General features: G+C 42.0%; 1 protein-coding gene across 8 annotated transcripts in view; it reads left to right on the top strand.

The window, feature by feature from the left end:
* The window catches only part of GCNT4 (glucosaminyl (N-acetyl) transferase 4), a 30,757-nt gene extending 10,958 nt beyond the window's left edge, over positions 1-19,799 (top strand). For 2 of the 8 annotated variants that reach the window (XM_012462158.3, XM_012462157.2), the window contains exon 2: positions 14,987-19,799. In XM_012462158.3, the coding sequence (XP_012317581.2) occupies positions 14,988-16,349 (1,362 nt within the window). In that variant the 5' untranslated portion in view covers position 14,987 and the 3' untranslated portion in view covers positions 16,350-19,799. Of the gene's footprint in view, positions 1-1,671; positions 14,589-14,986 lie in introns of those variants that run through there. The other 6 variants (XM_012462154.3, XM_064376055.1, XM_021673217.2 and 3 more) reach the window with 6 other exon arrangements.
* Positions 19,800-20,111: the final 312 nt, after the last annotated feature.

Below are 20,111 nucleotides of genomic sequence, written 5' to 3'. Positions count from 1 at the left end.
CATGCTGAAGCTGAAGCCCAGTCCTTGTTTACAGAGCGGCCACTGGTCAGTGACGCTGGGCTGGTTCAAATGCTTTTGATCCCTTACCATCATCCAGCCCTGTGCCAGGCTGTTTTTCCTGCCAGAGTGTGCCCAGTGCATTAGCTCATTTAGTCATCATACTAACCATATGAGTCAGTGCCCTTGTTTCTCTTTCACAGATGAGGAGGCGGAAGGCTACTAGATTAATGACCTCTTACTAGCGGCAGACTCAGGACTTCAGTTCAGAACCATTGGCTTTAAATTGCAAACCTGTATGATGTACACAGAAGTAAAGCAGGAAGGTCACATGGAGGGGGTCCAGTGTGGGGCAGAAAGAAGAGGAATGGGGTCAGGCAGCAAGGGAGGGAAAAGGGGTACTTTCAGGGGATGGCTCAGAACTATTCAACGTGGTACTTGTTGAGTTGATAGCTACATGGTACTGATATCTATTTGTTGAAAAGCTGGTTCCAAAGTCCCCTATTACATAACAAGCTCTCAAGGAGACAGCCCACCTGCAAGGCGACCTTCAGGGATTATGTGGCCTGTCCCCTGCCTATGACTAGAAGCCATACGCAGAGGAGGTTTGCCTTAAGCTGAAGAGTGCTTAACTGAGGCATGGCAAGCAGACTGCACAGTTCTTGCCAACATCAGGGTTAATTTGGTAAATCTTGGCTTCTGCTTTCCTTAAGATATTTACCTAAAGTCTCCATCTGCCTCTAAATATAGATGGATGAGAAGTTCAGCATCATTTAAGATACATTGTTTCGCACTTGGCTATATATAAGGATGTACTGTTGTATAAGTAGCCACTTTAATCTGGTTTAAATTTAATTTGGCTCTCGGACCTGTGTATGTATATGTTTGTTAAGCATTTCCTTTTCCTGTGGTCATCTTTCAAAGTACAAGTTCCTTAAACATACAAGGGCTTACTTTTCTCATATAACAAGAATTCAAAGTGGGTGTTTGCTGGTGGTAGTTCAGTTTGAGGGTGCGGGGGCTGAGGTCTCTGATATTCTCTTGGTCTGTTCCTCATGGTCTCAAGGTGGGTGCTACAAGTCTAGCCATCATGTTGGAGTTCCAGACAGAAAAGTGGAAAAAGGAGAAAAGAAAGAACAAAATGGCATACCTCCTACCTGAATCAGTCCCTTTTAGGAAAACTTTCCCAGAATTTCACATTATATTTTATTCCTCTACAGTAGAAGTTAGAGAATAATCTTTTTAAGAGACCACCAACCATAAAGGGTTCTCTTAGTAAAGAAGAGAGGATGGATGTTGGAAGGCAACTGGCTCTCTACCAGAGCCATGTATAAAATCCTTACCTATGGCTCTGTTTCTGGATTTTATCCCACGGATCTCTGTTTATAAAACAGTATGGGCCGGGCGCGGTGGCTCACGCCTGTAATCCCAGCACTTTGGGAGGCCGAGGCGGGTGGATCACGAGGTCAAGAGATCGAAACCATCCTGGTCAACATGGTGAAACCCTGTCTCTACTAAAAATACAAAAAATGAGCTGGGCATGGTGGTGCGTGCCTGTAATCCCAGCTACTCGGGAGACTGAGGCAGGAGAATTGCCTGAACCCAGGAGGCGGAGGTTGCAGTGAGCCGAGATCATGCCACTGCACTCCAGCCTGGGTAACAAGAGTGAAACTCCGTCTCAAAAAAAAAAAAAAACAGTATGGCACCAGACCATACTGTTTCAATATCATGAATCTATTGGAAATTCTGAAGAGTCTGGTTTTTACTTTTGTTTTGTATACAGTTGACATGTAAGTTGGCTTAGATACTTAGTAAACTAAATAATCTTTTTACTTTTTATTAACCTGAAATAAAACCTACATATTGAGAGAGACCTGTTATCTTAATTAAAACCATTGCTAGAATATATCCTTGTAGGAGATGCCAGTTGGAGAGCTTTCTGGAATAATTTCTAGGTTTGAATTTTGGTAGTTTGAAATCTCTGCTTTTGAAATTCCTCTTGTGGCAGAATTTTCCCAAACACTGCAGATTTTTATTTCATCCATCCTTTTAACCTAATTTTGAATTCCTGAGTCTTCATTTTCTTGTGTCTAATATGCACACAAGATCTGAGAGCAATATGTACATTTTAAGCCAGGAAACACAGATCTTAGCTAAATGGTGAAGTCATGCCAAGATCTGCCAGTCCCCAGTTTTTCAGTGGAAGTGCAGAAGCATGTTGAAGTCCCCAGCTGAGCTCCCCACCATATTGGAAGAACCCAGAAAGCAAACAAGGAGGCTCTTCTGATGATTTAAAACTCAGGGTTTTAAGGGCGATGATTTTAGCAGGGTGTCTAATCCATTCATGAAGAGTGTGGTGTGGCCTCAAGCCATTTCTGGCATCAATACCCTTGATTCATGTCCGTTTATCCCTATGCTGCCTCTGTGATGTGGTTACTTGTGGACGTTGGAGATTCTACTTTAAATGCGCATGTAGAGATCAGTTACCCATACCTCTTCAGCTAGCCTTGGAATCTTTGAGGAATTAATTTTGGCCAGTTAAAAAATATGGAGTCAGCCATATAATACCAAAATAAATGATTCCAGAAATTTCTGAGGGGGAGAAAAAAAGCATATCATGTAGACATTAGGTGGAGAAAGTTATTTTATTTCTAGTGCAATAAACATAACAGTTTCAAAAATAGACATGTTTTTCAGTTCAATTTTTCTGCTTTATAGAAAAAGAAGCCAAAATATTCTCAACCCATATTTTTTAACTTAGAACATGAAACATAAAATGTAGTTTGGCTTTGGATGTTGTGTCAAGCTAAGTCAGAAGGGTGGAGAAGACGGGGATCCCAAGAAGGAATGATACCTCTTTGTTTGATAAGGCTTGAGAGGTAAAGATCTAATGCATTCGTTCACCCCTTTTTCATAATCTTTTATATCTAAAAAGAAGCAAACATTTCAGGTGAGCTGTTTTCATCAAACTGAAATTTGAGGGCATACGTATTGTTGAAATTCACCCTCTTCTGATATTTTAAAGAATTTTTTTAGAGAAAACCTGTTAATGTTTTACTGCCTGGTGAGGGTCAAAATCTATTACAAAACAAAAACTTTTCGTTCAGTTTCATCATGTGTGGCCCTTTACACTTCCTGCTAAAGACTTTTTAGCCATGTAGCTTTGCCCAGCTAGCTACACACACAATCAGCTTTTGATATTTGCCCTGTGAACCAGCTGAAATAAAGCCCAGCATCAAGTCTACTGTTTCCCATTTGGTGTGACCATGGCTGAATTCTCCACCTTGTTGTTGTCGTTGTTGTTGTTGTTGTCGTTACATTGCCACAGCCCAGATTTCCGATGACCTTGAGAAGTCAGTGCCTGGGTATATACGTCCTGATGTGAGTTGCTCATTTCCCGTGTAATCTTGTAGGTCCCTTATTTCTGCCCAAATGTGAGAGGCTCCAGTGAAGTTTCTAGCTAGAAGAATTAAAATCTATAAAGGTGGTTGATAGAATTATTTTCATGCTCAATGTTTTCCTTTATGTCTCTGTTCTCCAAATCTTACAGGTTAAGTAGTCTTTTATTTAAGGAACATGATGACGTTCATAATTGCAGGCCTAGAGAGAAAGCTGTCAATTGTCATATGTTCTACAGGGACCTCAAACAGAGCTCCTTTAGAGGAGGGCATCCCACTTCACTGAGCTGAGGCAGTCTCATTGATGTATGAGCTCAGTGACAGAACACTGGCAAAGGACGAGTGCGAGGGTGTGTTTATGTATTCACGTTGCTGCAGAATCCTCAGTACTGCTTTATGTGTCACATGGTCCTTAGGGATGACGTTGCCAAACAGGAATGCAAGAACAAGTCATTGTAGTTTTGCAATACCTGGAGGAGAATTGCCCATAATATATAAAGAACTTATAGGAAACATTTATAGCTTTTGCAACACATAGACTTACAGATAGTGTTTAGCCGATCATAACTCTGCATGAAACTGGTTGCATATGCTCTTGGCTGTCTTTTAAATAAATTTTTTGGTTATTAATCTTTTGCAAAATACTGAGTATACTGGGGAAAAAAAGCAACTCTAAAGATAAACTACATCTCATTTCTTCCTGTCTCTCAAAATTCAAGACAGGTGTATGTCTACATAATTCTGAAACTTTAGTTTCAGAACAGTTTATACTCCAGATATTAACAAAAAAGAATGCTGTCAAGTAGTGAAAACCCAATAATAATTAGAATGTCGGAATGAAGGGAATAATGAATGTACTGTTTTACAAAAATAAAACCAACTTATAACGTATTGACTCTTTCTCAGTTTTCCCAAGAAACCATTCCTCTTGTGGAGGTCCTCGTACCTGACATTTTTATACCAGAGTTGTCTTTTTCCCCATGGCTTTCACATGCATTATATCATAAGACCTTCACAATTGCACTGTGGTATAGAAAAGCCATTATCCTGGCCAGGTGTGGTGGCTCACGCCTGTAATCCCAGCACTTCGGGAGGCCGAGGTGGGTGGATCACAAGGCCGGGAGTTCAAGACTAGCCTAGCCAAGATGGTGAAACCCTGTCTCTACTAAAAACTACAAAAATTAGCCAGGCGTGGTGGTGCCCTCCTATAATCCCAGCTACTTGGGGGGCTGAGGCAGGAGAATCGCTTCCCAGGCAGCAAAGGTTGCAGTGAACCAAGATTGCACCACTGCACTCCAGCCTAGGTGACAGAGTGAGACTCCATCTAAAAAAAAAAAAAGAAACAAAAGAAAAAGCTTTATCCCATTTAACACATGGGAAAGAAAGACTTGTCCAAGATTAAGTGACATGCTAGGGTCACTTGAAGAATTTTTGGTGGCAGAGCCCAGACTAGAACTTAGGTCTTCTGACTTTATCCCATTGAGCAACTACCCTGTACCCGGTATAGATGTCTTTAGTACTGGGGGTAGAGTAGTAAGCAGGGCCTTCAAAGACCTTACGCTTCTGTCTCAAGACAGATAATAAACACGTAAAGTAACTATTCCTTGTGGCAAGTGCTCAGAAGAAAATGAGGAGGGTGATAGGAGAGAGGTTTAAGAAGGGTTATCAGAGAGGACCTGAGGAAAAACTATTTCTTTTCCTGGAGCAGCTGGTCATGCCAGGATCCAGGAAAAGTAGGCTAGACATGGGAATAGGAGGTGCAAAGGTCCTGAGGCAAGGAAGAGACTGGGATGTTCTAGGAACTTTTAGAAATCTCAGTGAAGGGTTTTAGATGTAGGGAGTTGGATTAGGGAGGGGCAGTGATCTGATTTGTATGTTTAAAAAATCATTTTGGCTACAGTACAGAGAATGGATTAGAGGAAAGCAGGGGAAGCCAGGTAAGGTTACTTTGTATCTAGGCAAAAGTTGATGCTAGTGTGGATTACAGTGGTCCCCACGGAGTGGAAATAGGTGGATGGACTTGAAATACATTTTGGATGTAGAACCAACAGGGTTCTACTACTGCCAGGAGATCAGAAAGGCAGTCTTGAACTGTGGTTAGTAATTTAGGCTCTGAAATTGGACCATAGTAGAAAATCCTTGCTCCTCCAATATACTAGCTATATGAACTAAGATAAGTTATTTATCTTCTGACTTGATTTTTCAATCTGAAAAATGAAGATAATGATAATAGTACCTAGCTCATAGATAGTACCTATCCTGAGTGGTGTATAGGATAATTGAACAGAGTATAAGATAAGAACAGTGAGTAAGAGGCTGGGCGTGGTGGCCTACTCCTGTAATCCCAGAACTTTGGAAGGCTGAGGCAGGCAGATCACCTGAGGTCAGGAGTTCATGACCAGCCTGGCCAACATGGCGAAATACTGATCTACTAAAAATACAAAAAAATCTGGGAGTGGTGGTGGGTGCCTGTAATCCCAGCTACTAGGGAGGCTGAGGCAGGAGAATCGCTTGAACCTAGGAGGTGGAGGTTGCAGTGAGCTGAGATTGCACCATTGCACTCTGCCTGGGTGACAGAGTGAGACCCTGTCTTAAAAAAAAAGAGCAGTGAATAAGATCATGCAAATAGTGCTATCTCTCAGCAGAGATCATTAGGAAGCGACAGGTATGTGTCACTGACTCTGGCAACATGAAGACTGTGTTGACTTTAGCCAGAGCAGGCTCCATGGAGTGAGTAGGGAGTGGAGCCAGGCTGGATCAAATGCCACCATGAGGGGCCTGAATAGGGGCAGTTGGGCATCCCTCCTCTGTCCAATCCCTCAACGGGGAGCAGTTGGATGGACGCATATTGCTATGGTCTGAATGTGTTCCCCAAAATTCATATGTTGAAATTTAATCACCAGTGTGATAGTATTAAGAAGTGGGTCCTTTAGACAGTGATTAAATCATGAGGGTAAAGCCCCAATGCATGGGATTAGTGCCCTTATAAACGATGTTTTGGGGGAGCTCATTCACCCCTCCCACCCTTTTGTCCTTCTGCCCTCTGCCATGTGAGAACACAGCAACAAGGCACCATCTCGGAAGCAGAGGGCAGCCCTCACCAGACACCAAATCTGTTCCTTGATCTTGGACTTCCCAGCTTCTACAACTCTAAGAAATAAACGCCTATTGTTTCTAAATGATTCAGTCTAGGATATTTCATTAGCAGCAGAAATGAACCAAGACACATATGTAAAGGGGGGAAATGTGTTCTCGCACCCCAGGAATGAGATGGGGTTAAATGATGGCTAGGCACATTTAGAGGAGAAGAAATACGGGCTCAGTGGCCTTTAAAATTATTTTCAGTTTTGAGATTGCACTTCTAGGCTCCTTCAGAAACTGTGGGTTTATTAATTAGGCATTGGTGGAGAAGACCTAGAAACATGAATTATATTATTTGAATGATTCTTTTCCTGTAGAAAAGTATGTTTACCTCTGTTAGGATTTGTTTACTCTGTAATAATTTACAGACCCACTTTAGGTTAGGACTTGTTCATAGTATATTGTGAAATGAAAGAAACAGGTAAGACAGTGCCTATATAGTGAGACTGTTATAAAGCAAAGCCAAAAAAAATGTGTTTCTTAAAACCACTCTGGAAGGACATACTGTCTACAAAATGTTATTGCCAGGTGATGGGTCACTGGTAAGTCTTATCTTCATTTATGGACTTCTCTTCATTTATGGACTTCTCTGTTTTTTTGTTTTTTTGTTTTGTTTTTTTGAAACTGAGTCTCGCTTTGCCCAGGCTGGAGTGCAGTGGCATGATCTCAGCTCGCTGCAACCTCCATTTCCCAAGTTCAAGCGATTCTCCTGCTTCAGCCTCCTGAGTAGCTGGGATTACAGGCATGCACCACCATGCCCAACTAATTTTCTGTATTTTTTTGTAGAGATGGATTTTCACCGTGTTGACCAGGCTGGTCTCGAACTCCTGACCTCAAGATATCTGCACCCAGGCTGATCTGCCTAGGCCTCCCAAAGTGCTGGGATTATAGACGTGAGCCACTGTGCCCAGCCTGAAAGTGTTTACTTTTATAAAAAGAGAATGGAAAATCTTTCTCTTTTCCTTTTAGAGACCATATCTTATTATTATTTGAGCAATGCTTGTCCTCAATTTGTATGGGATTTCTGACCTAGTCACGTCCCTCCTTGTGTTTTGCATAGTTGCTGTGTTTACCTCTCACAATCTGATCATTATTTGCCTTTGCAGTCCTTCTCCTAGCACAATAAGAACCTAAGGTCATCAGGCAAGAAACTTGTCTTTCTGCTCCTCTGCATGACTCCTGTAGTGCTGTAAGAGTGTTGAAGAACCGCATCTGGCTGAGTCATCCTCCCACCTAATGGTCTCACTCCAGAACATCCTCTGGGCTTGGCAATGAGCGAGTCACCAAGGGAGAATCAGTGACTTCATTGAAATCAAGGAGCTGCAGTAGCAGGATGTTAGCTTATTCAACTAGATCAGGATGATTTTTAGTGAGTTCGTCTTTATATTGATCTTCTTAGGTGATGATTCTTCTTAGTAAGACTTTAGACAAGCAAAATCCTGATATTTCTAAATCAATAAGCTCTTCATATCCTATTTTTCAAACTGATATGTAATAATACAAAGTGTAAGAACTTTTAAGGTGGGCCTGAAGTGGGAATATTCTTGAAATTTCACCCAGAAAGTTTTCTAAAACAGTTAGTAATTCCCTGTGCCTAAATTGTGTCACAGATAACTACAAGAACAGATGAATTGATAAAGTCTTCAGTGACAGGATATGAGACAGGAGTAACTGATGGCAGAATCCCTCAGGACGAGCTTGCTTTCTCTTCCTTGAATTGCTTCTATGGGCTGGAAGACTGACCTCTTCATTAGTTCATTGATCAGTCCCAGCCTGTGACTACAGAAATGGAATGTGATTCCTCACCCAGCCTTCCTCCAGGCTCATCTCCATGGAAATAATCTCTTAAACAGTGTTAAACCAAATTTGGGTCGACTTCTGTTCCCGTTTTAGGACATTTGGAGAAGACAGTAATGGGAAAATTTAGTCAAGGGCTAAAACTCTTGCTGGAAATATGGAGAATTCTTTACAGTCCAAGAGACGGTATGCACGAAGGGTTAAAAGTGGAAGTCTGCAGCAAAACTTTCTGGGTTCAGGTTCCATTTAAAGCACTTTCTAGATCTGTAACCTTGGGCAGTTTTTTATTGCCTCAGTTTCCTTTCTTATAAAAGAGGGATAACAGTAGTACCTACCTCGTCGATCTCTTGAGGGGATTGAATCATTATACCCAAAACCTAGAGTACTTAAAACAGTGCCCCTAGTGATAACTCTTGATTGAGTGATTCTCTATTAATCGTAACTACAGTATGGCCCTTGAACGACACAGGTTTGAACTTCAGGGGGTCCACTTAGGCACAGATTTTTTTTTTCAAGTAAATACAAATTGAAAATGTATTTGTAGGATTCAAATCCCATGTGTATGGAGGGTCAACTTTTCCCATACCTGGTTCCTCAGGGCTGACTGTGGGGCTTGAGTGTGCATAGATTTTCAAGTGAATCCTCTGCATATACTGAGGGATGAATATACATAAAATTAATAAAGAATATTACATGGAGGCCTTCAGGCACTAATTCTAAAATACTTAGTTTGTTGAGACTTTGTGGGGAAATAGGAGGTAGACTGAAAAACAGGACAGTAAGCCACAGGTCTGGACAGGGTCTTTAAAGAAGCCATGGAGTCCCTAATCACCTCAGATTTTCCAGTATCTGGAGGTATCCACAGTGAAGCTGCGAAACAGCAAAGTTGGCAGCCTGCCCATCCCTCTGGGAGCTTCGTCCCAGAGAGGTTCAAAACCTCTGTCAGCCAGAAAGCATTGGCGCGAGGGTAGCTGGAGTCGCTGGTTGGGAGGTCATGCCCGGTGAGAGGAACAGGATCATGGAGCCGCTTTAAAAAGCAGTCTGGCCACATTTCCTAGTCCAGCCCCCTTTTTAACAAGAAAACTGGCCTTCAGAGAGCTTAAATAGTTGGATCAAAGTCTTACAGCTACTAAACGTTCATCCAGGGACTCAAGCCCAGGGTTGGTGGCATCCGGAAGCCCAGCTTTTTCCTTCCTCTCTCCCTAGTGCCCCACAACCTGGTACTGAAAAAAGCGCAGGCATTCTTGGTCCCTAAACTCAACCTTATTCAGTCCTTTTCTCAGTCTCCTTCCTCCCATTCTTGATTTACCATTCCCCTTTCTACCCTGGGAGGGGAAGCATCTGTACTTTGACAGTCCTGGTTTTTAAACTGCCAAGGTAAGAAGAGTTAGTTGAAGAGCCGCTAACTGTTGTAGCCATTTAGCCCTGAGTGCGGTTGTGCCCACCTAGCTGGAATGTCCCTGAATGCGGTCACGTCCACTTCGCTGCGGTGTCCCTGAATGTGGTCGCATCAACTTCGCTGGGCTCCACCTCTGTGCCCCTGCTGCTTCCTTGCAGGCTCCAACAATGCCTGGGAGAGCTGGGAGAAGAACATAGTTTGAGGGAAACGCTTTGTTCCACATCCCTATTGGGACTTCAGTGAGGAGTAGGTTTTTACTGTATTTATTATAGGCCATACTTCACCTGAGTTATGGCCACCAAACCTTGCTACAGCTTTTTCAGTTCTGTCATCACTAGAAACCTGTGCCTATGTGGCAATAAACTCCACGGCATGTCGGACCTCCCTGTCTACCTGGACAGGTAGAAGGGGAAACACTGCTTCTCCCATGGGTGGGGCATTATTTGTAATGTCATTGTAAGACTAACTTCCTGGCAGCAAAACACCTGCCTACTTCCTGCCCATAAGCCTTTAAGAGAGAAAGTGCTGGGTGTGGTGTTTGCAGAAGGTGATATTGCTAGTCTGGTTTCCTAGGAGCCAACGTGACAGCCAGCCTCAGCCCAGCTGACTCTGGTCAGACCTGGTCAGAACTCAGGAGCTGGTTCTTATTCCTCCAAGCCTGGGGCCTCTGCCAGCCTACCCCCACCCCCTGTAACTTGTGTCCCCTGGGCTTGTGCTGCTCTGGGGGTGTACCCCCTGCAGAGCCCGATGGGAGGGGCCCAAGGGTGTCACACAGATGTTCTTTTCAGAGGAAGCCAAAGCCAGCAGAGCCAAGGTTGGGGACCTGTGGGCCTCTCTAACCTCCTGCCACCATTCCCCTCACTATTATTAGTGCCCACCGCAGCTGGGAGGAGCCAACACCCCCCTTTAGGAGTTGACAGAAACTCCATACCAAGTGGCTTTGCACCTACGAACCTCTTTGGGGAAAAGAATGCTTTTCAGTTGAAGGGATTTCTGTGCAGCCATAAAAAAGAATGAGTTCGGCTGGGCGCGGTGGCTCACGCTTGTAATCCCAGCACTTTGGGAGGCCGAGGCGGGTGGATCACAAGGTCAAGAGATCGAGACCATCCTGGTCAACATGGTGAAACCCCATCTCTACTAAAAATACAAAAAATGAGCTGGGCATGGTGGCGCGTGCCTGTAATCCCAGCTACTCCGGAGGCTGAGACAGGAGAATTGCCTGAACCCAGGAGGCGGAGGTTGCGGTGAGCCGAGATCGCGCCATTGCACTCCAGCCTGGGTAACGAACTAAACTACATTTAAAAAAAAAAAAAAAAAAAAAAAAAAGAATGAGTCCATGTCCTTTGCAGGGACATGGATAAAGCTGGAAGCTATCATTCTCAGCAAACTAACACAGGGACAGAAAACCAAACACCACATGTTCTCATAAGTGGGAGTTGAACAATGAGAACACATAGACACAGGGAGAGGAACATCACACACCAGGGCCTGTTGGGGGGTGGGGGGCAAGGGGGAGAGCATTAGGACAAATACCTTATGCATGCGGGGCTTAAAACCTAGATGACGGGTTGATAGGTGCAGCAAACCACCATGGCACACGTATACCTATGTAACAAACCTGCATGTTCTGCTCATGTATCCCAGAACTTAAAAAAAAAGGGGGGTGATTTCTGGCCATTGGAGAAGGCTGCTCATTTCAAAGGATGTCAAAGGCTGACCCCAAGACAGACAAGCTCTCCCCCTTAAAGATGCCTTGGGCGCAAGAAGGTGCATGAGAAAGCAAGTTGCCTGGGCTGTCCCATTTTCCTACCCTTCTTCCTTTGAAATTCACTCTTGTTCCTGACTCTCAGATGTGGGCCCCAGAGCCAGATGCCAAAGGACTTCTCACTGGGTGCCTCCAACCTCTTCCTTCCCTGGATGTCCTGTGACTGTCTATCTGTGGGCAGGCAACCATGGCCTCCTGCCCAGCTCAGCCTCTCCCAACCCAGGCCGGAGTCAGGATGTGTGTGCCCCAGGCCTTCTAAGGAAGGGCAGGGATGTCTGGGTGCAGAAGAGGCCCTAGAAATGAGTAAGAAGGCAGGGAGCTGGCCTTTGTCTTTTTATATAAGTGTGAAGATGATAGTTAAATGATATGACAACTCTGGGAGACTTGGTAAATCTCTTTAAAATGTGAGGTCTTTTTACCACTGTGGTGTCAGGGGAAAGTGCTAATTAACGTTAATTAGAGATTCCATGGACCAATAAAGTGAGAAAAGAAATAGCCAAAATTTACTTTGGGTTAGACCCGTTCTAATTCTAGCCATTTCTGTAAGCTACATACTATTTATGCCTAGTGACCATGAATTAAGACAATGATCCCCCCCACACACACACACACACACATATGTTTGTGATTGATTAGTCTTCTATTGTACCACAACACTCAATTCCACACACATGCCCAGGCTTCTGGAGTTGCAGTGAGTTGCCTTGTGCATTGGGCAGGGGGCGGGGGGAACAGTTTTCCATGGTTTTAGAACAATTGGCAAGAACTCTGGCTCATGGCCTTGAGCCTGAGTGATGCGACCCTGTTCGGTGTGCTTTGGAGGAGCAGAAAGCTGAGAACTGACAAGGGACCCAGGGCCATGAGCCTGACTAGGAGTCTCTTAACCTGGGTGCTGATGCAACAAAGATGCTGTCTGGACTTGGCAGTGGGGATGGAGAAGAAGGGATGGATTTGAGGCACATTTATGAGGTGGTGTGTTAACATGGGTGTGAGGGAAATGGTTGAGTTGGGTAACTCTGGTTTCAAGCATGGGCCATGCATGAGTGGAGGGATGGTCTCGCCATTGAGACAGAAAACGCAGGTGAAGTGAGGATGTCGAGTTCAGTTTCGAGTTTAGTCTTGGACTCGTGGAGGCTGAGTGCCTGCGGGATATCAAGTGGCAATGTCCATCCAGCAATTGCAGGTTCACCTCTGAGGCTTAGGCAAGAGGTGAGAGCTGGAGGGAAAGGTGTTGGAAGGTGGAAAGGCATCAGTGTGGAAGGTGGAATCCAGAGATGGGGGCAAGTATGCACAAGAAGAGAAGTGAGCTGAGGATAGGCGCCTGGGGTAGCCCACAGAGGAGAGACGAGGTGTGGCTGGAGCGTGGGATTCTGCAGTACAGTTCGTGGTGAAGGTGCGGTTCTTTAAACAGAGGGATTTAAGTGGAGGTGAATGAGGAAGGTGGGATGTCATTCCCAGAGGAGAGTTTTGTCAATTGGTCTGTACAGATGAAATCTACAAAATTAAATTGGGTTCCAACTTCTTGATAATTCTCTTGAATGAAATTGGATACAATGATTACGTCTTCCATTTAAGGTTTATTAAGATGTGTTAGGAAATTGCACGTGGGCTCTTGGACCCCACCAGTTCTCAGTATCTGAGCCTCAGCCGTAGGGGCTCTGCCAGCCTTCCTGTCCTGGAGCCTTGGGCTAGTACTTCCTGGGCCACTTTCTTGCTACTCTCTATAAGTACCTCTATACCCTCCTCCTAGTCAGCCTGTTTTCATCTGAAAAAGTAGTATAATCATTTCTAAATGCAAATCATACTAAAAGATATTCAGTGATAAGTAATTCCTCCTCCTACCCAGGCCCCAATCCTCAGTCCTTTCCCACTCTACCCTGCAGAGCAACTCCTGTTACCAGTGTTGTGTGTATACAGTATCCTTTTGGAAATGCTACAGCTGTGGGCTGAATCCAGCCAGCTGCCTGTGTTTGTAAATAAAGTTTTATTGGAACTCAGCCACACCCACTCATTGAAATATAATCTGTGGCTGCTTTCCCACCAAAACAGGCAGAGTTGAGTAGTTGTGACTGAGACAGTATGGCCAACAGAGCCAAAAATATTTACTATCTGGTCCTTTAAGAAAAAGTTTAGGGTGAGGGTGGTGGCTCATGCCTGTGATCCCGCACTTTGGGAGGCTGAAGTGGGAGAATCACTTGAGGCCAGGAGTTCAAGACCAGCCTGGGCAGCATAGTGAGACTCCGTCCTGACTAAAGAAAAAATTAGCTGGGCATGTTGGCACACACCTGTGGTTCCAGCTCCTTGGGAGGCTGAGGTGGGAGGATCACTTGAGCCCAGGAGTTCAAGGCTGCATTGAGCCATGATTGCACCATTGCACTCCGGTCTGGGTGACAGAGCAAGACGTTATCTCAAAAAAATAAAAAAGAAAAAGTTTGGTAGTGTATGCTTTTTGCATGTGTAGATACATAGGCATACTATACATGCTTCTACATTTTGCTTGTTTTTATTTCATGGTATATCTTAAAGATTATTCCCTATTGGCATGTACATGCAAATTGGTCTCAGGCCTTTTCTCATATTATAACATGGATGTAATTAAATTACATGTAATGTAATTTAATCAATGCACTGTTCAAGGATGTTTGAGATATTTCCTGTCTTGCCTGAATACAAAGCACATAGGGAACCTCCTTGTTGAATACAAAACACCGTAGGGAACACAGGGCATCTTCAGGGCGGGTACATTTAAAACTGACAGCTATTTCCAAATTGCCTCCCAAGGTAGTTATTATACCCCCACCTACTATTCTCAGTGAGAATCAGGCCGTTTTTATTTTAAGGGCTAAATTGCTAATCCCTGTGTGAAAATGAGCATTAACAAAATTAAAAATAAGGAAAATATGCAGGTTTACCCAATTTTGTTATCTATACATTTTATAATCTCTAATACTTACTATAGCTCCTTTGGGTATCTGCCCACCACTCTTCTTTCTAAAGGTGGGTTTCACTGGGCTTTCCTTGTTTGACTTCAGATGTGGATCTAATCAGGATCTGGAGGCAGAATCAAGACAGATGTTCCCTTTGGCCTCAGGTGAGTCCTTTGCATCTTTGAGGCTCCCTTGATGACATCCAGTTCTCTAGACCTCTGCCCAAACCAGAGCAATCCCTCCTCAAATATGCTAAGCAGAAATGCAGACAATATAAGACCTGCTATATTTATATTTTAGAAGTTTACATTACCTTCCATTCTATTTGGAAACTAACATCTCTCAAAATTAGGTATAGTTAACACGGAATACTCCAAAATGCCACCATTCTTCATAATTCCATTTCTTATTTCTGGACTCTTTCAAGGATAGAAACCTTGTTTCATTCGTCTTTGGGGCCAGCATTCTGTGTAGTATGTGGTAGGCGTTCAATAGATTTTGGATAAACTGACCTGATTTTCTCTTAATATTCCAACTGGATTGTTTCTTTCTTTTCTTACAGAATGAAGATATTCAAATGTTGTTTTAAACATACCCTACAGCAGAAAGTTTTCATCCTGTTTTTAACCCTATGGCTGTTCTCCCTGTTAAAGCTTCTAAATGTGAGACGACTCTTTCCGCAAAGAGACATTTACTTGGTTGAGTACTCGCTGAGTACGTCACCTTTTGTAAGAAACAGATACACTCATGTTAAGGATGAAGTCAGGTATGAAGTTAACTGTTCGGGTATCTATGAACAGGAGCCTTTGGAAATTGGCAAGAGTCTGGAGATAAGAAGAAGGGACATCATTGACTTGGAGGATGATGATGTTGTGGCAATAACCAGTGATTGTGACATTTATCAGACCCTAAGAGGTTACCCTCAAAAGCTTGTTTCAAAGGAGGAGAAAAGCTTCCCAATAGCCTATTCTCTGGTTGTCCACAAAGATGCAATTATGGTTGAAAGGCTTATTCATGCTATATACAACCAGCACAATATTTACTGCATCCATTATGATCGTAAGGCACCTGATACCTTCAAAGTTGCCATGAACAATTTAGCTAAGTGCTTCTCCAATATTTTCATTGCTTCCAAATTAGAGGCTGTGGAATATGCCCACATTTCCAGACTCCAAGCTGATTTAAATTGCTTGTCAGACCTTCTGAAGTCTTCAGTCCAATGGAAATACGTTATCAACCTGTGTGGGCAAGATTTTCCCCTGAAGTCAAATTTTGAATTAGTGTCAGAGTTGAAAAAACTCAATGGGGCAAATATGTTGGAGACAGTGAAACCCCCTAACAGTAAATTGGAAAGATTCACTTACCATCATGAACTCAGACGGGTGCCTTATGAATATGTGAAGCTACCAATAAGGACAAACATCTCCAAGGAAGCACCCCCTCATAACATTCAGATATTTGTTGGCAGTGCTTATTTTGTTTTAAGTCAAGCATTTGTCAAACATATCTTCAATAACTCCATCATTCAAGACTTTTTTGCCTGGTCTAAAGACACATACTCTCCTGATGAGCACTTTTGGGCTACCTTGATTCGGGTTCCAGGAATACCTGGGGAGATTTCCAGATCAGCCCAGGATGTGTCTGATCTGCAGAGTAAGACCCGCCTTGTCAAGTGGAATTACTATGAAGGCTTTTTGTATCCCAGTTGTACCGGATCTCACCTTCGAAGCGTGTGTATTTATGGAGCTGCAGAATTGAGGTGGCTTATCAAAGATGGACATTGGTTTGCTAATAAATTTGATTCTAAGGTGGACCCTATCTTGATTAAATGCTTGGCAGAAAAGCTAGAGGAACAACAGAGAGACTGGATCACTTTGTCCTCAGAAAAGTTATTTATGGATAGAAATCTCACAATCACCTCATGATAGTAAAATCAGGATGGAAATAAGAGGGTACCTGATAAATGGAGTCAGTATGGAATTGAATACTATACTATGCCCAATACTGTTTAAACTCAGTCATCCCAGACTTTAAAAGGTGTCCAGAATTCCTTGCACAAGGGAAAGTGATCTAGCCTTTGATGATATTATCCGCAGTTGGTTAGGTTTTTTTAATGTTTGTTTTTGCTTGTAATCTCACTGAGCTAAGTCAGAGATCTTAAACATTCAGTCAGTCATCAAATATTATTGAGCACCTAGGCACTTTTTTAGAGACTGTGGCTTATCCTCATCATAGCAACCTTGATATCTTTAAGTTCTCCACATAACAGGATTCTACTGAAGAAGCTTTTGAAGTATGTGGTAATCATCTGATCATGTAAACCACCCATTTCAGAGTAGTGTTAAGTACTGTGACCAACACTCCACTTGTCTCTTAACTCAGCTTCCAAAACATTTCTTAACCATTAGAGCAGAGGAGGAAAGACTCACTACCTCAGAAAAATCTCAAAAGAATAGTCCAATTTCCTGCTTGCCAAAGCATAATCTGCCTTTTGGTGCACTTCTTGGTCAATTCAGGGTTGAGGAGACTGTTGAGGGGGCATTTATAGGTGTGTGAAAGTTAAGGAAGGGGGTGAGGATATGGGCTGGGACAGGGAGTGCCTAAAGAGGATGAAGAGATTTATATAACATTTTTTATCATGTTACACGACAGTATCATGAATGGCCTCCTTTTTAATTCAACTGTTTCTTTAAAATTCATTTACTGAATAAAAATAAGAACCAACTAATAGCTCCAAGTGTCACACACCAGAACATTAAGCCTAAGTCTTCAACTCGTAAGTTACCATTCTAGGTAAGTTTCTTTACAATGGAATACTCCCTATGGAATTATTATAATTTTGTTTTACGGAACTATCAAGCTGAGAGTCACTAAACTTTCTTGAAAAGGTTGTGTGAAATATGACAGCTTTCTAAATTAATTCTTAAAGTCATTTAAAATTTTTTCATCTCCAGCAACTGTCCAACTGGAATCCAGATATAAAGTGATAAAAGCTGTATGTTTCTTGCAGTCTTTTTCTCAGCTTAGTTCCATAGAGGAAAAAAAGCTAATTTTCCTAAGGACACAGCAAGAATATTCATTAAGCATATTTTCTAAAACTCACATTTGAGAAAGCCACCAAATAAGTCATATATGTGTGTGTGTGTGTGTGTATGTGTGTGTGTGTATATATATAAAAAACAGAACCACTGTTAGGATATCTTTCCTGAACATTATGTGTGTGTGTGTGTGTATATATGTGTGTGTGTGTATATATGTATATACATACAATTCCTACCCCATTTCACTTCTAGAACAATTCCATTACAGATATATACACACACATATCTGTAATGAAATTGTTCTAGAAGTGAAATGGGGTAGGAATTGTGTTTGTGTGTGTGTGTGTGTATATATATATACACACACACACACAAACACACACACATAATGTTCAGGAAAGATATCCTAACAGTGGTATATATGTATATATATACACACACACAGATATACACACACATATCTGTAATGGAATTGTTCTGGAAGTGAAATGGGGTAGGAATGGGGTTCTGAGAATAGGCAATAACATTTTCACCAGTCTCTTGGGAAATTGTAGAACTCTTGTGAAAATTTCTTGGTCACCATATGTCTCAATGGCAGCCTCAGTAAATAGCGACGTAGCCTCAGGTATTATACTTAGAGATGTAGTAAATCAAGGCCAACATAGGACAATTTGGAAGATTTAAGTATTACATATTTTTAAATGTCTGTGTTCTAAACATGAAATGCACTTTGCTCGTTTTAAAGTTCATGATACTAACTGCCAACTGACACCACTTCTCGCTGCCTTTCTTCTCTTGAACTCGTTTTTATTTACCCCCTTCAAATTACTTCATTTTTCAGAAACAGCTATCAGCAAGCCGCATTCTTCAAAATGAGTAAACTTTGAATAGAGCTAAGTTCTGCCAAAGATCCATACCGGTTCACTCACGTATGACTGTGGACAGGTAGGTCACTTTGGTCTCTATGAACCTCAGTTTTCCAGGTCTTCGAAATAAGCACTTGGATGCCTATCCTGACTTCCTCACAAGTTTTTTTGTGAGAATCGATTGAAATAGTATATGAAGTGGTTTGAAAATAGGTACAAACTATTGAAGTGTCAGAGGGTGATACCTGTAGTAACATAAGGCAAACAAAGGTCCAACTGCATATAAAGACTTAAACATTTACCTTTTCTGAAAAACCACTGAAATATAAATAGAGGCCCCAGTCACAGGGGCAACTTCTGTAACCAAATCCAGATCTGAGGAAATCCCTGGAACCCCGTTTGGGGTTTCTTTCTAAGCCAGTAGGTTGGTGCAGTGGCTTACATTGAGAATGGGGCTAGAAATACTTTCCCACCATCTAGGATGAAATACACGAGGTCCAGATGAAATCTTGGTTTTTATGCCTTTGATCATGAGAATAAACGTAAATGCTGAGAAACAAATAACCTCCTGATCCAGTGTCTTGCCTCCTGGTGAGAAATTATTCTATTCCCTGTTTATTGGGAAACTTCCCAAGTTGTTCATCACTTAAATGCCATATTCAAAGGGAACATGGAAGGATGAAGAGGAGAAAGTGCCTTCGAGATATTCACACATTTCTCTGGACTCAGTTTGTTAACATTTCAGGGAGCTTGTCAGATCACACCTTTTTGCCTTGGAAATCCTGCAGATTTCCTGTACGCCTTCATATCTGATTCTTCCCTAAAACCTTTGGGTATGATTTCCTCCTTGTTCTTGAGAATGTCCTGCAGTCTGTGTTTTATAATTATTCTTTGTATAGTATTTATTGAATCTAGACTCTAAGTAATCAGAGATCAGACCAGAACCTTAGAGTTTCTAAATTGTATGTGGATATTAAACAATATTAATAATGAAAGAGCTACCCAAATAGCCTATATTATGTGAACAATCTCTTGTAATATTAGATGTATTTAAAGACCAGTGTTGCTGCTATTTTTAATATTTTGGTTATTTAAAGTGAAATGTACATATTTAAATTTGAAGGTTTATCTTGCCTTTCCAAATGGGAAGATATACCTACATATATTTTGACACATTTCATGTAAAATAAAAATGATAATCTACTTTGTGAATGTAAGTGAATGTATTCTTATGTATGTTATTACAAATGATTTTTGTTTGTGTTGATGATGAAATGAGAGTTTTGGGTTTTTTTAATGCATTTATATTGACTGGTCTGTAAATCTCCTATTTTGTTTCCTTACCATTTTCAAAATACAGTTGCTGTAACATTAGTTTTAAATAGATTGGTGTTTCATTTTGTATTATGCTGCTACTAAATGTTAACTCCCTGGTATTGTAAAATAAAATGTGCTCCAAAACCCTGAACCCTTGGACTTTATGAGCTTTCCTTTCTTTGGTTTTGCTGGTTCCCTACAAAGATTCTTTCAGTTTATGGCACTTGCCCGGTATTTAAGGAGCAGAGTTAATTTCACTTCAGTGTAAAAGAAATTCAGCATGTGTATTATGCACAATAGAGGCACATGAACTGAAGCCATTTAGTTTGGTAAAATTTCAAAGAGTCTTCCAGGATTCCCCGGTCTTCATCCTCCTTCAGGTTTGTTTCTCCTCTAAGATTAATTAGATAAATACTCTTGTTTGCTTGATTACTTTATGGAAGTAGTTTTCTTTATCTCAGGT

The sequence above is a fragment of the Aotus nancymaae genome, unplaced genomic scaffold (assembly GCF_030222135.1).
Source record: "Aotus nancymaae isolate 86718 unplaced genomic scaffold, 86718_ANA_hifiasm-v0.15.2.pri h1tg000014l, whole genome shotgun sequence".
NCBI lineage: Eukaryota > Metazoa > Chordata > Mammalia > Primates > Aotidae > Aotus > Aotus nancymaae.
Note: the sequence above shows the minus strand (reverse complement) of the source record. Positions and strands in the feature narration are given on the sequence as shown.